Source organism: Oreochromis niloticus, linkage group LG7, assembly GCF_001858045.2.
Source record: "Oreochromis niloticus isolate F11D_XX linkage group LG7, O_niloticus_UMD_NMBU, whole genome shotgun sequence".
NCBI lineage: Eukaryota > Metazoa > Chordata > Actinopteri > Cichliformes > Cichlidae > Oreochromis > Oreochromis niloticus.
This window is the reverse complement of record NC_031972.2, coordinates 61,784,241-61,804,698: the sequence shown is the minus strand read 5'-3', so window position 1 is coordinate 61,804,698 and position 20,458 is coordinate 61,784,241. Positions and strand designations below refer to the sequence as shown.

The 20,458-nt window shown below is 39.0% G+C and overlaps 3 protein-coding genes across 3 annotated transcripts; 1 reads left to right on the top strand and 2 right to left on the bottom strand.

Annotated features, from left to right (window-relative positions):
• Window positions 1–74: 74 nt before the first annotated feature.
• Window positions 75–2,397, bottom strand: LOC102080922 (intestine-specific homeobox). Its single transcript, XM_005471103.2, has 5 exons — window positions 1,977–2,397; window positions 1,825–1,881; window positions 1,558–1,706; window positions 720–833; window positions 75–434 (listed from the first exon to the last, which is right to left on the bottom strand). The coding sequence occupies exons 1-5, from the start codon at window positions 2,212–2,214 to the stop codon at window positions 273–275; spliced, it is 720 nt and encodes a 239-aa protein (XP_005471160.1). The 5' UTR covers window positions 2,215–2,397; the 3' UTR covers window positions 75–272.
• A 3,149-nt stretch (window positions 2,398–5,546) lies between these two features.
• On the top strand, window positions 5,547–16,237 carry slc23a4 (solute carrier family 23 member 4). Its single transcript, XM_005471102.4, has 13 exons — window positions 5,547–5,810; window positions 5,914–5,990; window positions 6,658–6,792; window positions 7,138–7,295; window positions 8,517–8,676; window positions 11,836–12,017; window positions 12,385–12,505; window positions 12,596–12,752; window positions 13,013–13,266; window positions 13,470–13,634; window positions 13,729–13,837; window positions 13,926–14,021; window positions 15,112–16,237. The coding sequence occupies exons 2-13, from the start codon at window positions 5,943–5,945 to the stop codon at window positions 15,378–15,380; spliced, it is 1,854 nt and encodes a 617-aa protein (XP_005471159.1). The 5' UTR covers window positions 5,547–5,810; window positions 5,914–5,942; the 3' UTR covers window positions 15,381–16,237.
• LOC100693969 (protein FAM180A) lies at window positions 16,218–19,463 on the bottom strand. Its single transcript, XM_003447119.5, has 3 exons — window positions 19,141–19,463; window positions 16,673–16,770; window positions 16,218–16,578 (listed from the first exon to the last, which is right to left on the bottom strand). The coding sequence occupies exons 1-3, from the start codon at window positions 19,217–19,219 to the stop codon at window positions 16,249–16,251; spliced, it is 507 nt and encodes a 168-aa protein (XP_003447167.1). The 5' UTR covers window positions 19,220–19,463; the 3' UTR covers window positions 16,218–16,248.
• Window positions 19,464–20,458: the final 995 nt, after the last annotated feature.

The window sequence follows — 20,458 nt, the reverse complement described above, 5'->3', positions numbered from 1 at the left end:
CTGTACAAATACATCAGTACACACTAATCACAAGGACTTTTATTTCGAAGAAAGCCATCAGAACGTTTGAAGTAATCAGCTTTATTGAAATAAAAAAAAAGATCAGTGCCTTTATTTCAGCTTCACACAGTGTGACACATTAAAAGCAAAATATACAGCTACAGTATTTTACAGATCTGCGTTTACGTTTGAGCATCATTGCAAACTATTTTCTTTGCCTCATGTAATTAAAAACAATGTAAAAAAAGTGTTGTGCAGAATTAGTGAAGATGCTATCGTTTCGTTCCCAGCATGTCAAAATAGAGAGTCCTGTGACCAGGAGAATGTGCGGCGGTCAGCACAGCCGGTGCTGTTGACGAGCTGAAGTACAGCCTTGATTGAAGAGGTTTTGGTAAACAGCAGGGCAGGCAGCACATTGCTTGGAGCTGGGGCTTCTGTGAGAGCAGAGAAAGATGTTTATCTCACAGGAATGACCAAGATATTCTACTTATGAACCTCTAAATGGCTCAGTTACTAAGAAGGTCACGCTGTATTCAAAGACTTTATAATATCATAAAAATTTTATTGTTTAAATATGTTTAAACTGTGTGCTTCATTTCTTATTTGTAAAGAGCTTTGAGCTGCATTGGGAATATGGGGGAAGTCTTATAACAGAACATATGTGAGAATAATAATAATAATAATAATATACATATTTTACAAAAATATATCTCAGTTACCTCATAATAAAGCTGGTGAAGATTGGTCGAAAGTAAGCGCTGTCTGGTGATCAGCTCTATGTCTCTGAGTGTTTCAACCTTCCTCCATTTGGCCCTGCGGTTTTGGAACCAAATCTGAACAACACACACAAGGACCATTTAATTAGAAAAATAAATTATACTTTAATAATACTAATACAAGTATGAAGAAAAGTTAATGGAGTTAATTTACCTACAATGAGCCAGTTCACAATAAAAGGCATTGTAATAAAAACGCCTACATCACATCTAAAACTAACAATGATTCAAAACATTTTTATAAAAATCCCTAAACAGTGTTTCAGTTTTGAGCTAATGATTTTAAATGTGTGCTCTAATCCCACCTTATCATTAATCATTTGGGAGGTTTTGGCTTGTGCAAGAATTCTGTCCAAAGACCATTATTGTCTTTCCACTGACGTGCAAACACACACAGTTATTGGGATTAGGTTAACTGACGAGTCTAAGTTAAGCCCACAGGTGTGACTGTGAGTGCCAATGGTTGTGATAGACTGATGACATGTCCAGGGTGTACCCCGCCTCTCGCCCTGAAACACCTGGGACAGGATCCAGCCACCCCGTGACCCTGATAAGGATAAGCTGAGGAGAATGGATGGATGGACTATTTAGTGTAATCAGTCAGACAGTTGGAGTGTTTGGAGTTTGCTGATTTGGTCAAATGGAAATAACAAAATAGCGACTGATACCAGCGTAGCGCCATTAATAATATTGCTCTGTTTATCTGGCCAGTATTAAAAATCTCACTATTTTAAGCTGAAAATGAAACCAAACCAAACAAAGGCGACCACGTGTATCCCACCTGTATTCTGCTCTCTGTCAGCTGCAGGCGAGAGGCTAACTGGTCTCTGGTGCTAACATCTGGGTAATGGGTTTGCTGGAAAACCTTCTCGAGCTCCTGCACCTGGAATGGTGTAAAAGTGACCCTGGTTTGCCTCTTTCTTCTTTGACCTGTGAGCAGACAGTTTTAAACATATGATAGTAAAGAAGTGGTTCAGTTTCAAACGGATTAATTCCTGAATCATCCTTTTAATCTATTTTTCTACTCATATATAAATGTTTTACGCACTCTTGCAGTCTCCTGCAGCTTTTGGAGCCTCTTCACGCAGTCCCATATTCTGAGTTTCTATTGACAGAGAGAACATTTCAACATCCAAAGGAACACACACATTCTGACAATATTTGAACCAATATTTTTTACAGTATGGCGTAAAAACATACCTGTACATGGATGCTGGTTATATACTTGGCTGTTTTCTCTGATGACAGACCACTTCCGATGTACTTCATTCTCTTTTCTGACACATGAGGGCCTTTTCAGAATTTCTTCAATTGAGTGGGGTATTTTTTTCCTCGGCTGAGATTCCACTCCTTTATCTATTTGGGATAACTCTTTTTTTGCGTCTCCTCTCTTCCATATTTCCATCATTTTATCGCCTACCGTCAGCTCATCTGTCATTATATGTTCCTTTTATAGTCAGGTCTTGGTCACCGGTTTAAAAGATACAAAATATTCCTTGGGCTCTGTCAGGCTTTTTCAGTAAAAACAAAATAAATAGAAATAGAATAGAAATCTCTTGGAGTCTGACTTCTTCTGTCTGGGATCTTTGTTACACTCAATGCTTTACAAGGTGAGAACACATGAGTGTCCTCCCACTGCTGTGAGTAAGTGTTTGACCTGCGTCACAAGATCATAAAAGAGGAGGAGCTACTGCACTATGCCACAGCATACGTTTGAAAAAAAAACAAAAAACTACTGCATTCAGCATCCAGCATTCAAAGTTTTAATCTTTCATATATAAGCTATTAATTTAAGGTGTGTGCTCAATTAATTCTCCAGATATTGGCATCTGGTTGTTATCACGATAGAACTGAGTAGTTCAGTTTGCTCTGAGGCTTTATTTCCTTCAGTAGAATCAGCAGGTCACCAGATTCCTGTCTTGTAGAGTAGATTTGTAGACTAAATCTGCAGCTTGATTATCACCTTGATAAAATTTCACCATAAACATATTTAAAATCATTGCTTCTCTTTCTTATCGCCTGATTTATTGCACAGGTAATCTTTATCACCTTGGCCTCTGTATGCACTCTCACACTTTAGTTCAACTCAAAAAAAAAGAAAAAGCACTGAGCACTCTAGGTGCAGAGTGCAGGAGAAGGTGGTCTGTCTCCATCTAGTGGTACCGGCCTCTCAGTGAACCTGCTTATAATTCTCTGAATATAGTAATGCATTTAAGGGTCTTACTGTGTATTGTATCAGAGCTCAAGTTCAAGTTTATTTAACAACATTTATGACTGCTAAGTTCATCTAGTAGAAGGGATTTCACCTATTTATTATATTTATGTATAAAATATTGTCAAAATAGAAGCAACACAGACTGAGGTATTGTAAACACCTGTTTCTAGTTACAGTAGATAGATTACAGTCAATAAACCGTTATAATAATTAACTTAAATAAAAACTGATCTTCATGTGTATAAGATTATAAGCAGCGACTCATGGGTCTATATAGATATTCAAAATTAAAGTTTACATTTTCATAGATGTTGCATCGAGCTCTATGGCCATAGGAATGCTAAGGAAAATTAAACAACTGATTTTTGATTCAGCATGAACCCTCTGAGCTTGGGGGGCTGAAGGTGAGCAATGCACATGTTTAAATACTTTATATTAACTCATTAACCACTCATGAGTCACAAAATGTGACGCACATGTGCCTCTTGTGATCTCTAGGTAATCCGCTATGCACCATTCCAAGTCAGAGCGAAGTAGGGCTGATAAAGACACGAACACAATACATCATATCAAAGAGAAGCTAATCAATTAGAGCAAGCTCACACTTAATCGGAGATATGGTGAGAAAACTATAAGGAGTAACAACATGCGCTTTCTTACCGGCAAACTCTGGTAAGTTCAAGCCAAAGCTGCACGCCTCGTAAAAGGTCACAGGATGCAATCAGACACAAGATAAGAGCCAAAACATTTAGACCGAGGCAGTAAAAGATTACAGTCAACGTTGTTATATCTCATTTGCACCTCCCAGCATGTTACAAGAATAAGGGCTTCATTAAATCTTAGTGTTGTTCAGCAGTTTTGTTTGTTTCAGTGCTAAATCATTATTTGTATAGACTTCTCTTCCATTGGTTCTTACAACAGAACTGAAGAAGCTTCTCGGATGAGAGGTGAAACGTCTTCAAGCAACTTAAAGAAGTCCAGACGCTTTTCTTTGCAAACTCCTTTGACTATGATGACCTGGATGACTGAGAACCTTGACAGACAGATTCTCTTCCATTGGCATTTCAGTCACTGACCAGATATCGCTACTGACACATCCGCTGACCTTTCGGCCTTCTATTGGTCTTCTTGAAAGAGAGCTGTCTTTCTCTCAGTGTGTGTGTGTGTGTTTGTCTGTGTGTGTGTGTGTGTGTTCAATTCGGTCAGAATTCAGTTTTATTTGATAACACCAAATCACAACAAAGTAATAACAATAATAAACAGAACTGGAACCAAGCTCATGGAGGGGCAGCCATCTGCTGCGACCGTCCATTTGCTTCCTTTTCTTCACTTCACCTCTTCTTATAAGCTTTAATTGTGTAAGTAAGATGCTGCAGAGCCGAGGCTTGTTCAATAGTTGTGGTTTAAGAGTCATTTTTTTCTGGTACCGTTTATGTTACACCCCATACCACCCCAGCTGAGTGTTTGTATTTATTAGTTATCCTCTAATTCCAAATATTATTTCTTCACTTTTTTGTTTTTGTTTCTTTTTTGCAAATGTTATTAAGCCTTTAAAAATAACACTGATTCTACCCTCAGGCCTTTGCTGACATGTGAGTCACATGCACTCAGAGTAGACCACATGATGCCCCACTCCTGCTACTCTCCTGCTTTGTAAGTTTCATGTGAGCTCAATTTTCTTCAGCTATTTTATTTGTTGGATACGTTCCAAGATTCCATCTCTGCTATTTAAATGCTCCACAGCAGTCAGGATAAAACCTTTCTCACAGGATTCTACTTTAAAATTGTATTTTCTAATTTTGTTGTTTAACTGGAGGAACAGGATTCGAGATTAGAGTTACAAATAATAATTGAATTTAAATGTCTCTTTGTTGGTCAGTTAGTAACTTAGATCCAGGCTGAACATCTCAGCAGCTATTCAGCGGTTTGGTATGAAATATGGCACACTTCTTCTCTCCCTGATAAAGAAACCTACTCATTTTGGTGATCACCTGACTTTTCCTTCAGAAAAACCTAAATGTCTGGCCAATGGTAAAATGGAGAGTTCCACAGGCATTCATATCCTTTAAGGATGAATGATATTGGTTGCTTTTCACTGGAGTCTTTGTGCTGCCAGCGTGTGCCCTAGATTGTGATTTTGGAATAAGAAGAGATGTGCACTAATAATTATATGACATGCACACAGAAATGGATGCAAGCAGTGTGAGGATGAGCTTCTGCTGCTTGTCCACCACATTAATGAAGTGGTGGTGGGCTGTTATCAAACTCCTAACAATATAATCTGATTTACTATCATTTTACGGGAAGTAGAAATATACAGTAAATTAGGAAATGAAGTTAACATCTACAGAACATTTTCTAGTCATCTATCAATACCAGCTTTGTGATTATTTGCCAACATGTGATCACTGCAGAAGTTTACCCTCCAAAACAAACATTTGGTGTTAAATTTAGAAAGAAACTTTGGGAGGGGGAAGTCTTTCCCAACTACAGTCTGTATTCTTTAACTGTTAAACATCTCTGACTGCGGAGGTTTGAGCTGAGCACACAGGTCACCACATACAGTAGATTTGCTGCTTCTTCAGCTTTAGAAATATATGACCTATGTTTAGGAATTAAATCTTTTAATACTTTCTTGCCTAAAGAGTTCTTGGTACGAGATCTTATCTCCTGCCAGCCAAATGCCGGGCGGTCAGCTGCTGATTCTGTTGTAATTCGGTTCACATGAGCTGCAGGTGGGATCCATTTTGATCAACAAAAGCTGCAGTCTCATGTCTGAACTCTGCGCGTTCATAATACTCTGCCTGCTCCGACCGTCTGTACGCTCGGCTCCTAGCTCTCTCCCCTCTCTATCAGATGCTCCTCACGATCCCTCCCCTCTGATTAATGGTTTTCGTTTCTCTGTTTTGTTTCTTGGCTCAGGAGACCACAAACTGGACCTATAGCCTGACATGGCTCCAGAAAAGGAAAGTAATGGACTTGACAACTATACCTTTGCGGTGAGTGTTGCTTTTAATTTTATATTAGGATATGATTAGTGAGATTGCATAATCATTAATGACTTCAGCCATGACTGCAAATTGGAAAATACACAGTTGTAAGCCCTGGATTCGGAATCACATCTTGGCATTCATAACTCTCAGGTGTCCATGTGGATTATAAATACTAACCCACATTCTGACTTTACCTGCAGTAACTGTGGTAACTAATATGATTAAGCAGCCTCACATTAGTTACTACACTGTTTGCACTGTTTGCTGAGTGAAACTGTAGCATGAGTAGTTGTTTTTTACAAGTTTCAGTCTCACCATCAAAATGACTGAAATACTTGTAAAATGAAGGTTTTCCTACCATCACATGATTATGGAAGTAATTCTTGATCCCTACTGTTGAAAAATGGAACGACTTCTCCGACTGCCCTGTTCTTTTCATCTTATTCTAATATTTTGGTTATGACAAACATGAAATTAGTTCTTTAATTATAGTTATTTATATACATTTTTATAGATAGTGTTTGTAAAAACATGTCAATACATGCTGTTTTTTTAAAAAAGGGCAGTTAGTTGTCAGTGATGCATACAATGATTTTGAGGATCACGAGTGTTGATAGATCCCTGCAGAATGTTCTAGTTTGACATGTCTGCTTATTCTTCTAATTAACTGAAGCTGGAAGGACGTTTCTGTGATCTGCCCGACACAGAAAAAGAACCAGCCTCCTCTACGGACGAGTACAGTAACAAACTAGCATACTGTGTAACAGATGTTCCTCCCTGGTACCTGTGCATCATTTTAGGAATCCAGGTATGTCAACAAAGGGTTTTTTCTTTGATTTTTTTTCCCTTTGGCCATGTTTAACAATGATTAAGAGCCAGCTTTGCCGCATTGTTTCTAAAGTAACAATGTAAACATGACCAGCTTTCGTTCGACATTTCCTTGAGTGTTAGTTACTTGGTTTTATTTATGTAAGCCAGATAGTGAAATTTTACTTTAATTGCACCGAACCTTCACTGTAATCTCCCAGGTGGTGTACAAACATCAACCATGTACAAATTCTATTTGAGCCTGATTTTTTTTTCTTTTTTAAAATGTGTAAATCCTACAAAGATTAAATTAATCTGTGTTTTTTCCCCAACTTTGCCCTCTCAGCACTGTTTGACTGCATTTGGAGGGATCATTGCCATCCCTCTGATCCTGTCCCAGGGACTGTGTCTGCAGCATGATGGCCTCACTCAGAGCCATCTCATCAGCACAATCTTCTTAGTTTCTGGGGTCTGCACTCTGTTGCAAGTAGTCTTTGGCATTAGGTAAGGAAACAAGAGGGAACATTACTTATTAAAAAAGAGGCAGTAAGACTGCGTGGCTGTCTGTATCTGTGGGATGTCTCCTGGGGATATGCGCTAGGAATTTTTGAAGTCATGAATTGTATTGTAGGATTGTGGAGTGCTTTAAATTTCTTTTATTTAATGCAAGATGATTTACATTAATTTATTGTTCATTCAGTGCTTTTTGATGTTCTGAGAGTATTTGTCCAACGCAGTGGTACAACAGGATGGAATTAATTAAGCTTCTTCTTCTTATTAAACAGCCAGAACAGAGAAGTCCTTCTGCCTTTCTTCTTAACCTCTTTTGAACTATAATGTCTGCAAAAATGAATGTGCATAAACAACGAGTAGTATTTGAGAGCTTTCTGGAGGTGAAATAAGTCCATTTGAGCTTTTATACTGTACAGAACTCAGCTTTTATTGTCAAGATAAATAGTATTTAGTTGTTTTTCTAATTAATTACTGCTTAAAATACCAGTATGGAAACTTCCTTGTAAACAGTGACACATGCACAGGAGAACGAACATGATGTCACTGTTCTGGAGGCCTACAAACTTGTATGTTGTTGCTCTGAACTTCTGTTATGTGGTTGCAGACTCAGCCTGCCTGAATACTGGTGTCACAGATGGATTAATGGAGGAATTTCTATCTTATTATGTTTGGAATCTACTTCCTGCTAAGTCCACATTGTTCTGGCTTAGCACCACTCATACTTTCTTGTCTTTCCCAAAATGTCTGCAAGTCAGCTGTGAGGGAAAACAAGCCTCGTGCTTTTAGTGTCCCATGCAAAACAAAGGAAAGCAATGCTAATGATTTGTGTCCACCAGAATGAAAACTTTCTGATCTTTCATCAAAAGAAATGTTTTGTTTTTCACAAGAAAACTTCTCTTCTTCAGTGACTTGTGTGAATGATGCACTGCTTATGAGAATAGCATAATGACGGTCATTACGTAGCAGATTATTTTAACTGACTTAACTTTCAGTCTAACAGTTTGCATAATAGGTCACACTGTCTTCACATGATTTAAATTAACCATTTCCTCGTACATGATTCAAATAAATAGACTGCAGATGCCGTCAGAGAGGTCTTAAAAAACACACACATGCACAGAGACACTGTGTCTCAGTCAGTCTAAGCATCACCCAAAGATACTGTATCTGATGGTTTGTGCTCTCATATTGCATTGTGTTAATCATTTCCAGGCTGCCCATTCTCCAAGGTGGCACATTCACATTACTGGCTCCTTCCATGGCACTGCTCTCCATGCCAGAGTGGACATGTCCTGCATGGACGCAAAATGCCAGCCTAGTCAACACCTCGTCCACAGACTTCATAGAAGTGTGGCAAAGTCGAATGAGAGCAGTAAGTAAACTGTGACAGTCTGACCCTTCAGCACATTGATCCCAGTAGATCCTTTTTGCACTGTAAAATCTAATTAGTTCCCAGAACTCAAAAAAATTATGGAAACTCGTTGCCTCAAAAAAACTAAGTAAAGCTTACTTAAGACGACTGTTAGGACAACTTATACATTGCAAGTCTTCAGTATTAAGAATAACTTGATATTTCTGACTGTACAATACTAATTGTTTACCTACTGACAAACATGTTAAGTTCAACTAAATGAAAAAACAATTTGTGGTAACCTGAATATGATTAAAAATAATTAACAACAATTTTTGTAATGATGTTAAAATGAGCCCAACTTTTATTTTCAAACACAACAAAGTATAACAGCCAACATACTGGACATGTTCTGCTGAACAACAAACAATTATATTGCCATCACTGTTATAATCTTACAATGAAACAAAGTCTCAGATGTAATTATTCTGAAAATAAGTTTAGGCCTACCACAAGTTTGTTTTGTACTTACATTACTTATATAATCAAAATAAAATATTTATTGTTCTGTCACAAGTGCAGTCTCTAATTTAAACAACACATTTGTTTTCCATTCCAACACATGAGCTGGAATGTGGTAATGTTTTAAGGATGCTTGTTTCCAGTCCAGGCATTACTGCCTGAATGACTGTCATGGATCGAGGTGATCCAAATGTAGGTGCAGAAGAAAGTCTTTAACTTCCCTTCAGTACAGTGGCAGTGGATGTGGGTTGGAGATGCAATGAGCTTGAACCTGCAGGCAACCATCTTCACTGACCACACCATCTGTGACGGAGGACTCGTCTCTCCTGTTGTCCTGCAAGCAAACAATCATATTTTTTGGAACATGAACTTAATTGCTTTCTTAAAACATTTTTTTCTGCATTTGGTATAGAACAGACTCCAATTTAGACGATCTCAGGCTCCCTCCCCACCGGAGAGGTGACATTCAACGTCCCAAATTGTCAGTCTGCATAGCCCTGACCACCACCCAACACACAATAATGTCATGAAAGCATCATTTTAAAAAGGGCTATGCAAACATGGCCAACAACTTTCATTCTAATGATGTGCAAAATGATTTTGGGCACAAAACAGATTTTGCTGTTAGAAAACTTGCAGACTTCACTATATACAGTGTAGACCCTCTAAACTAAGTTTGGGGGATGTGATCTTTCAAGAAATGCAGACCAAACTGTTGTTGTTTGTTTACTTACACAGCGTGTCTTGTAGAATTAACTGTGGTCACCAGCAACAGCATAGTGCAGTCATATCTCAAGTCTAATAACAGAAGACAGGAAAAGATCAGTAAAGAAACAACTTCCCCAAACCAAAGCACAAACAAAACAATAAGTAAAACAGGCTGATCTAAAGTATGATTAAAGTTCAGCCTGATTAATATAAATGTCACTGACAGTTGCTAATATATTGGAAAACCAAAATACTTACTGATGTCTTAATGTCCAACAACAGGAGTGCTGGTCCCGAGCCTCAAAGACAGTAAGAAGCAAGCAGAGGGAGAAAAAACAGAACATTTTTCAGAAACTGATTTTAACCTTAATGGCTGTGCAATCATTGTAACATAGAGTTTGCTTATGTTGTTAAATAAAGGCTAGATTTGACATTAACAGATGTCACAGATGTTCTAAAGCTGCCACAAAGCATGAAAAAAAAAAAAAAAATAGACGTCTCCGAAAACATAGGGGAATTTTTGCAAATATGTGATGTCTTGATAAATCGAGCAGATATTTGAAATTTACACAGCTACATTGTCGCCTGAAAATATCTTAAAAGTTTATTTTGTGACCCAGAAAAAGTAATAAGTTTTTCAGCGGCGCTCCTCCGCCATTGCCGCGCTTACAAGTACGCACAGGCTCCGACAACCGTGGCCGACAAATGCGATCCTCCTTTTCCCCAGACTACCCTTTCTGGGTCACAAAATAACCTTTTAAGATATTTTCAGGCGACAATGTAGCTATGTAATGCTCAAATATCTACTTAATTTATCAAAATATCACATATTTGCAAAAGTGCTTCCACGTTTTCGGAGAGCTCTGTTATCCACCCCCCACACCCCACACCCTACCCCACCCCTAACGGCTGCACCTCCCGAAGAATTTTGTCTGGGCTCTTATCTCACTTATTTATTTCAAACAATCAACAGAAAATTTGACCACATAGTTTTATGTAAGGTTTTTAAGGCTGTGGTGTTAATTTTTAAGTAACATGAGCCCAGCGGCAGCAGCAACGCTAGGCTAACACTAACTAGCTAGCAAGATTTTAAACCTGGTGCTAAACTAAGAGAAGCCACAAAATCAGTTTGAATAAGAGTAAACATTTACTCACCAAGTCAGTGTATCAGGTAAAGATCCACAGCAATGACAACAATAATATCTTGAGCTGACGCTTCTCCAGGTTTGCTCAACATATTCCATAAACAATGCACCGTGAACATGTGGACTGATCCGAGAGGGAGGAGGACGGTAGTGACGTGGCATTTTCAAAACACATCTTTCATCCTTCCGCACTGAGAAGCAAAACTTCCAGCTTACTTAGTTTTTCTATGTTAAGACAACTCAAATAAATGGAGTTTATCAGCGTTTTTGCATAAAAAGTACTGGTAACTTATTTAAATTGAGTTCTAATAACAAATTGATAAAAATTGAGTTCAGCCTATTTAATATTTTTAATTAAACACAATATTACATTTTACAGTGTGGTTACATTTTTCTAAAAACTCATCTGACTTGATTTCTCCAACTGCAAACTAGTTGAGCTTGTTAAAAAAAAGTGCTTCCAAGGAGGCACAAAGATTTCAAATTAGCATTTGTAGCAGTCCTAGTGGACTACCCTACCCAGTCCTACCCTATGCTGGAAGCCTTCAAGTTCATGCATGTTGCCGAGCCATAGACTGGAACCCTCTGGTGGAGGTTTCAGCTCATGGCTTATAGACTTGTACATGTCCTGTTAAACAGAAACACTTAAGGGTAAGGCAGATAGAGGTTTATCCCAAAAGTCTAACACTGACCGACAATGGAAATGTTTGCCAGGAAATAACAACAGAAATGTTTTTTAGTAAAAATGTTTATGAGATTCCAAATTCCAAATTCTGACTGTCAACATTTTTGTGTTTCTCTTAAGCTTCAGGGATCCATTATCGTGGGATCACTCTTCCAAGTGCTGGTTGGTTTTTCAGGCCTTATTGGCCTCTTCATGCGCTTCATTGGGCCTCTCACCATCGCTCCCACTATTTCTCTCATTGGACTGTCCCTCTTTGACTCCGCGGGTAGCAGTGCTGGGAACCACTGGGGCATCTCTGCAATGTGGGTAAAATTTCTAAATAAAGTCCCTAAAAAAGGCCCCATTTCTCTACATAGCGTAAAAATTACAAAACGAATATTTAAAGACTGCCAGAGAGATTTGTATAGAAAATATTTCATGCCACCTTAAAGCAGGTTTCTCAATCAAATGTGTGTTAGGTTTTGTTCCCAGTCCTGCCTGGTCAAGACTTTAGAAAATAATACGCCTTCAACCGAGTAAAGCTTTAATCTTAAGGCTGCAGAGGAAAGCCTATTAAAACTTTCTTGCCCAACAGACAGCACAGCTGATCTACTTTCCTTTTTGTTCATTCCAAGTAGACTCAGCAATATTTACACAATGTTTTTTCCCCTTTATGTCTGTGTCACACAGGACCACAGCACTCATCATCCTGTTCTCCCAATACCTCCGTCACATACCAGTGCCCTTTCCAGCATATAACAAGGATAAAAGACTTCACACCTCTCCAGTCTACGTCTTTCAGATTCTTCCTGTATGTTGAAGACATTGAGTCTTTTCTTTTTTTATTAATTCTTTTAAGAAAAGGTGATTTAACAAGGTGTTTTTTTAAATGCATCACAAGGTTTTGCTTGGAATCACATTATCTTGGACCATTTGTTACATTTTGACTGTCTACAATGTACTTCCTGCTGAACCAGACAAGTATGGTTACCTTGCACGCACCGATCTAAAGGGAGATGTCATGAGCCAGGCTCCCTGGTTGGTTTTCCCGTACCCAGGTAAGATGGAAAAGCTCCATTAAAACAACTTTGGTCATTTTCTTTGTTTCTGATTTTGAACTAAACTCAGACTGAATGGGATCATTGTTTCCACCCATGTTTCTTTGTAATGAAGAGGAATATCATCCAGTACCACAGTGTGGCTCAGTGATGTGTTGGAAGATACTCAGCGAGTCATCAAAGTTATCTTATTTTCAGAATAATATTTTGCAGATTATGCATTTGTGTCATTTTCAACTTGCTTGCATTTCCAAAATTAGGACAATGGGGGAGACCTACTGTGAGCCTTGCAGGGGTGATTGGCATCTTGGCTGGTGTAATTTCCTCTATGATAGAGTCTGTTGGGGACTACCACGCCTGTGCTAGGTTATCTGGAGCTCCACCACCCCCAAAACATGCCATCAACAGGGGTATCGGTATTGAGGGGATAGGCTGCCTGTTGGCAGGTGCCTGGGGTACCGGAAATGGTACTACCTCATACAGCGAAAATGTCGGAGCCCTTGGTATCACAAAGGTGAGATGACCTGCTGTTTTCTGAATTATGCATTTTAAAACCAAATTTTTTCCTTTGTTCTCGCTACTGTTTGGATTTTTTTGGAGTTTTGTGCAGTTTTCTGTGTTGTTAGTTCTTTTCCTCTCCTAAATTTTTGCATTTTAAGCACAAATGTCAGTGCATTCAGATCTCAGGAAAACGGAGAGAATTTCTATTTTTTGCAGGTGGGCAGTCGGATGGTGATTGTGGCCAGCGGAGTGTTGATGGTTGTCATGGGCATATTTGGTAAAGTGGGAGCTATATTCACCACTATCCCTTCACCTGTCATAGGAGGAATGTTCATGGTTATGTTTGGTGTCATCTCTGCAGCTGGAGTTTCAAATCTGCAGGTTTGTACTGAAGCCCAAAAAATGTCGACACATTTTTTTTTCTTTTGATTTGAATCAGTTTTAACTAGACTTTGTTTCTGGGTCACATTTTCAGTACGCAGACATGAACTCGTCTCGAAACATCTTCATTTTTGGCTTCTCCATGTTCACCGGTCTGGTTATTCCTAATTGGATATTGAAGAATCCCAAAGCTATTTCTACAGGTGGACAGAAAATCTTTACTAATCTTAGAAGTATTTTCCAGCAAACCGATCATTTAAACACAGGTCTAACTGTTTGCATTGTATCCAGGTGTGGCAGAACTTGATCAGGTCCTACAGGTGCTTCTGACAACCAGCATGTTTGTCGGTGGCTTCTTTGGTTTCATACTGGACAACACTGTTCCAGGTATTGCTCTTTGTTACTGTTCTGCCTTTATTTAACTCACCGTGTTTAAAACACTGAAGCATAGATCTGAGGTTATGATAAACAAGCAATTTAATGAAACTGATGAAAATGATTTTCAGAATGCTTTTATGGTATTTAGAGTTGTGGACATAGTCATTTAGCTTAGTGATTATTCAATTAATTAAGAAAGGGTTAGAACAGGGGTAGGCAACTCCAGGCCTTGAGGGCCGGTGTCCTGCAGGTTTAAGATGTGTCCTTGAGCCAACACACCTGATTTAAATGACTAAATGACCTCCTTAACATGTCTGGAGGATCTCCAGAGGCCTGGTGATGAACTAATCATTCGATTCAGGTGTGTGGACGCAGGGTGAGATCTAAAACCTGCAGGACACCGGCACTCGAGGCCTGGAGTTGGACACCCCTGGGTTAGAATAACATGTGAAAAAGAACGTTTACACAAGACTCTATGACTCTATAGTATGAGGACTATGAGAACTCCTAGGTGAAATAAGTTGGAGTAATCATTTTCTTTCTCACCCTCATCATTGTGGAGGAATTTTGATGCACTCTCGTCCACAACATTGCTTGAGATTATTGAGGTTTGCAGGTATTTGTTTATGCACAGCACTCTTAAGGTCTCACTGTACGAGAGCACTGAATTTCAATCTGGTCAAGGTCTAAAGTTTGATTGGGTCTGTACAGCACCTTGATTATTTTTTTTATACCTATTGTGCTTTAGATTTGGTGGCGTGGGATCAATTCAATTCAATTTTATTTATATAGGGCAAAATGACAACAGCAGTCGCCTCAAGGCACATTGTCCTGTTGCATGACATAGGAAGTAGTAAGTCTACTTTCTTTTTCACAGGACTTTAGAAATGAAAACAGCGAAATAAGTAATATTTTTTTAACCTTTCATTAGTGTCTATCACTTCAGCCAAATTTAAAGAAAAATGTTTTAGAAATATTTTCTTAGAGAAGCATAATCCCAGGACTCAGTGTTGAGAACATTTATGATAAACAAACCAAAGCGGGAAATAGAGATAATCCAGAGTCTGTTTTTAAAAAAACCATTTAACATGTCCAACAGGATCAAAGCATGAACGAGGTATCCTTGCCTGGAACAAGGCTCATGAGGATGACTCCAGCAACACACTGGAGAGTGGAAAAGTCTACAGCCTTCCCTTTGGCATCAACTCTCATCTGTGTTCTTCCTCCTCGTTCCGGTACATCCCCTTTTGTCCTCCTACTATGCCCAACTCCCCGGATGGATGCGGGGCAGTTGCTAATTCAGTGGAGCCTAAGCGGCCATTGGGACAACAAGAGCCTGCACAGATTATTACTGGAGCTGGCCTGTGAGTGGTGCACTCAGTCCAGCGTACCATTTTGGGGATTTTTCCAAAACCAGTTCCATCACAGGCAGCTCAGTTTGGACCTTGTAAAGGGCACTCTAATATAACAACATGGTGCAAAGTATTTAAATGACCTTTTAAGGTGACGTTTGCAAATTATATCCTGCACTGGGAGGTACGTGATCAGCCACAATGTTACAACCACTTAGTGGGTAAGTGATCATATCACTACAGTGCAATGTTCTGCTGGGAAGCCTTCGTTCCTGGCATTCATGCGGAAGCTACTTTCACTTGTTTCAACCAACTAAACATTGTTGTAGACAAGTAACACTTTCCTTTAAGGAGGAGACTGTGTTTCACCACAGTGTGAGAAGTGGTTTTAATGTTGTGGCTCATCTTTAATGGTATAGATAGATTTTTTTGTAAACTGGTGATATGATAATTGTTGATGATGTATATCTTTAAAAAATCTGAGCAGACCTGCAGTTCTCATTGGTTCAAAACTTGATGTTTTATTCTTTCATATTAATCTCGAAATACCGTCACATCTGGGTGCTAGTGAACGAACATGATTAAATCCACAATGTTTAATGCTACATTCAAGATATGAATTTGTTTCAAATACAGTACCTCATGTTTGGATGAACATTTGCTGTAACAGTTAATATTTTACAATGATTGTGTTTATTTTCTTTCTGTGCACTTTATGAATTCATGCTGACGTTTACTGACAGGACATTTCCATCAGGATCTGTCAGCCATCCAGCTGCAAGCTTCAACACTTCTTCAGTGCTCAGACACGGACTGCTGAATGAAATTTTTCATCTGTGTGCATATTAAACAATGAGTCATTTTGTCACAGCACCACCGCTTACTCAGTTTCTCAGTGTCAGATCCTTCTTGATGGATTTGTATAGGCTTACAAAGGACTCTGCCCACACGTCACTTTGGTATTCAGTAGCGGAGCTGACCATCTGATGGGCAGTGTACACCAAAGTTAAGACAGTGCACTCAAAATCGTCCTGATGCAGGCAGCCAGTATGATTTGAAAGACCGGATATGAGTCTCAATATGTCTGGTAGCTTTTTCGGAATGATCTCTTCACTGATTAAATTCAGGTTTCTTGTCTTCTGAAGGGAAGCTAGTTCAGCATCTGTGACCGAAAACGCTCCACTGGATTCAAAATGTATGCCAGTCATCAGTATCTATGTTCAGTGACAAGAAAAGAAGTAATTATTAATAGTTACATTGTCAGTGTTTGCTTTTTACTCATAAAAACTCAAAAGTTTGTTCTTTTACCTCAAACAACAGATGAGCATCACTGATGGAGCTGATGAAAGTGGGGTTCACCACAGGTGTCACTCCTCCTTTTATGCTTCTTGCAGCTGGAAATAGGGCTGGTGCACCAAGAGACACAGACAATGAGAATTATGGGTGTTATGAAAGCATGAGCAGTTTCACATCTGGATTATTTCTATGCATCCAAAAGACAGTTTAAATCTTTTCAGCTGGAAATCCCTGTGACAAGTAAGCAATATTCCCTGCACGGTACGATGAAATGCAGATTTTACTGTGAGGTGAAGGCTGTGACAGATGTGAAATCCAGGTTCATCCAGCCCACAGCAGCAGGTAATCTATAATAGGTGTTTTAAAGTCTGTGATCTCTAACCTTTCTTATGAATCCTATCAGCAGACAATGAGACATGACCTCAAACTTCAAAGGAAACATAGAAATCAAAGGCGGAGTGACACATGGATTGTACAACAAGTTCCAGATGATTGTACAGAGCTGTATATGGGATTCAGCCTCAGTTTCAGCATTCCTTATGCTTGTGATTTAAGCCAGGATGTTAAAAACAAGTAAGCTTGTGGGGTCAAATGCAATTCAGAAGCTTTCTCTGAATTTCTCTGAATTCAATTTTACTGAAGCACAATTGCTTTCACTCAGAAAAGGCTCACTAATTAGGATTAAACTCAGCGAGTCGAATGGAAACATTAGGTATTTGGCGTTGAACCAAAACTATCTGACAAAACTCTGTCCAGGTGTTGGTGCCACATGTCACCGGAGTTAGAGAGCCTGTGTTGTAGGGTGATGTGAAAATCTCATGAAAAACAGAAAAACAACATGAATAGTCCAGGAGGTCACTGAAGAGCATGAATGAGTACACAATATTTCATGAACAGATAGATTACATGGTCCTCTGCAATTCTGAGGTTCAGGCTTTTTTCCCCCCAAAGCATGAAAAACAGGAGGGAATCGTGCAAAAAGACAGACAGAAAACTGCTCCGGCATGCAGTAATATCAGCAGGATGGTAAAGTGATTCAGTTCAAAAAATAAAAAAGGAAGCACATTAAGAAATTCATTGATATGCCAGAGCCACTTACCCAGTGCCAGCACGTTCACAGCATGTGTTTATTTCAGCAGATGAAACAAGATGATATTTTAATAGACTTTAAATCAACCGAGCAAGTCGGTCATTATGTTAAGCTAACGATCTCCATTAATCTCAGTTCAATAAGGCCAGCGAGAGCTCGCATTATTAAACAGGATAGCTTTTCCTTTTTAGTAACTTCTCCAATTCACAGCGATTAAACATTTTCATGAAACATATTACTCTGAATTACATGTTTAGGTAATTACGATTATGTCAGGACATAATGATTGATTCATGATTCATAATTAGTTGCATAAAATAGTAATTAAACTCCAGCATATCCAAACCTGTTTTCACCTTTATGTTTTACTAATAGAAGATATCGCAGCAAACACTGTTTCCTCTTCCTTCTCTCTTATTGCAAAGTTTTACTTGAAATGTTTTCATGTACATACATGTTCCTAGTTATGCTTACACACTTTTGAGTAAGGCACATTTATTTTATTAGATCTGCAGCCTTTTCTTACTATTTGCTATTTGTAATTCATTCTAATTGTTGTGACAATATTAAAATTTGCATTTTGTCAAGCACGTGAGGTTGGATGAGGTTGCACTTGCATGATATTTACTGGTACTGCCCCATAATGACATATTCATCTATGTAAGACTTTAACTCCAAAAAAGATCCTGGACTTTAACTGCAGTCTTAAATCTTGATGACCAACTTTATTTCTTTGGCAGCTTCACCTACAGCGGGAGGACGTTGTTTGAAACACTGGGATAAATGCCCAAACCAGTTTAACATCATAATACTAAAGTGCACATGGTGCCCATGTTTATCAGCTGATCTTAAAAAAAAAAGAGCCCAATAAATCTAATCCTGATGATTGTGGCTTCTCATTCCTACTTGTTTTCATCCTTGCCTTCATGTCAGTGACCCACGCTCATCCCTGCATTTTAATCGCATTCTTAGAGTGTTGTGTTTTTGAATTGCAATGAAATCAAGATTTACAAAAACACTCAAACTCCACAGGCAGAAAGAATCATCTGTCACAAGCTGATCTGATCATCTTTGCTCTAAGCTTTTCATTATTCACAGTGTTTCCTCCTTCTCTCAGATCAGTTTACAGCTCCAGCCACTGTTTTCCACATTAGAAACAGGTGCAGCTGATCTGTGATCCCAGAGCAGCTGCCAAGATTAAAACATGCTTTGATTAAAAATAGACATTTAAAACTATTTAACTCACAGATTAGGTGCTGGATTACAGGACAGGTGAGGAACGAGGATCACTCTGTGTTCAGCAAAGATTCCCAATGCTCATAAAGTATTTGCAAAAGCTGAACTGTTCGCTGTCTGTAGCAAACGTACATACATGCATTTTGAGTCTTACCATTAGCCCGACGTTGTGTGGCACCTGCCTCGATGCAGTTCCAGAAAAGAGCAACTATAAGCATCTTCCAGGGCAGCATGGTCGCCTGATGTTAGTTGCAAAACTGCACAGAGATCTCTAAATTTACTGAGCATTTGGAGCCACATACAGCATCAGACGGCACACTTTATTGATCACTCGTGTTCTCGGACTCGGTCTGCCTTTCTCTCCACCTCCTCTCTCTCTTTTGCTCTCATGAGCAGGATTATAATGCTTCCATCTGGTTGTCATTAGGTTCAAAGGCACCCTCTTATTTTTGCAACATTTTTCTGGTCTCCCCTACTTCTTGTACATGTGGACAACTTTAATGTGTTTGTCTTGTGTCATCTTCATGGATGCAGCAGCGATTTTTTTTGTTCAAAAAAGTTCTCTTTGAATTGTCACAGAAAAGCTTCGTATCAAATCTAAAATTCTCATCTGTATTTAGTGTACCTTTGCAATTCATGTCATGATTTAGCTGCAACCAGAAAACCATATGCTGATTTCCAGTATGCACAGTGTTCACAGGCTCTGCAGCCTTAGAAACAACTTGTCATGTAACAATGTTGTTGTCACTTGCTGTTAAATGAATAGTTATTTGTTCATCCAACTGTCTCTAGAAAGAATGTGTTCATATACATATATTTTATAGAGTCATGAGCTATGTATTTACCACCAACACTTGGTGTACCTCAGCTGGAGCACATGTGACGGTGCCAGGACGAGCACTGAACAACCAGCTTCGTCTCCGTTCTTCAGTATGAGAACTGTGAAAAGTTCACACTCCATGAACATGAAACTCGGCTAGGTGATTATTTCTAACTGTATAAAGTGCTGACACCCTGAAGTCAGCACTGAAAACATCTGCAGAAACCACAAAGAGGCACTTTGTTCACTGCCTGGCACTGTTCACCTTCTACACAAGCCTGAGGAACAGTAACCAAAAATACAACCGTGTAAAATATCACTTATTTGTTGTAGCGCTATTTTAGTCCCAATTTGTTGCATGTAGGAGTTAAAATTGATGCCAACGCCTGGGCACAGCACAAAGTTCTGCTATGCATCATGTTGGTGCAGTCGAATGCGTTTCAGTAGGAGACTCAGAGAGATGTGGCGGTCGTGTTGCTGCAGAGGAATGCAGACGCAGGCTGTGCTGAAGCTGGCAGGAGAGCTATGACCTCTGTAAGACCTCCAAGAACCACAGCTCTAGAACTTGAACAAACATATTATTCTTTCACATTAAATAAAAAATGTTATTCTGGGCTGTACAGTACCCCAAATAATTTGCTTTCTTGGTGTA

What these genes read in the sequence shown, in the direction of transcription:
- LOC100693969 (XM_003447119.5), bottom strand. Translation starts at nt 19,219, where the DNA reads ATGCTGCCCTGGAAGATGCTTATAGTTGCTCTTTTCTGGAACTGCATC. An exon ending in CACACAACGTCGGGCTAATG is followed by an intron (nt 16,771 to 19,140) that starts GTAAGACTCAAA and finishes TTGGTGCACCAG; the next exon opens with CCCTATTTCCAGCTGCAAGA. An exon ending in ATGCTCATCTGTTGTTTGAG is followed by an intron (nt 16,579 to 16,672) that starts GTAAAAGAACAA and finishes CACTGAACATAG; the next exon opens with ATACTGATGACTGGCATACA.
- slc23a4 (XM_005471102.4), top strand. Translation starts at nt 5,943, where the DNA reads ATGGCTCCAGAAAAGGAAAGTAATGGACTTGACAACTATACCTTTGCG. An exon ending in GCATCATTTTAGGAATCCAG is followed by an intron (nt 6,793 to 7,137) that starts GTATGTCAACAA and finishes TTGCCCTCTCAG; the next exon opens with CACTGTTTGACTGCATTTGG. An exon ending in GAGCCCTTGGTATCACAAAG is followed by an intron (nt 13,267 to 13,469) that starts GTGAGATGACCT and finishes TATTTTTTGCAG; the next exon opens with GTGGGCAGTCGGATGGTGAT.
- LOC102080922 (XM_005471103.2), bottom strand. Translation starts at nt 2,214, where the DNA reads ATGACAGATGAGCTGACGGTAGGCGATAAAATGATGGAAATATGGAAG. An exon ending in AGCTGCAGGAGACTGCAAGA is followed by an intron (nt 1,707 to 1,824) that starts GTGCGTAAAACA and finishes GTCTGCTCACAG; the next exon opens with GTCAAAGAAGAAAGAGGCAA. An exon ending in TTCACCAGCTTTATTATGAG is followed by an intron (nt 435 to 719) that starts GTAACTGAGATA and finishes CTGCTCTCACAG; the next exon opens with AAGCCCCAGCTCCAAGCAAT.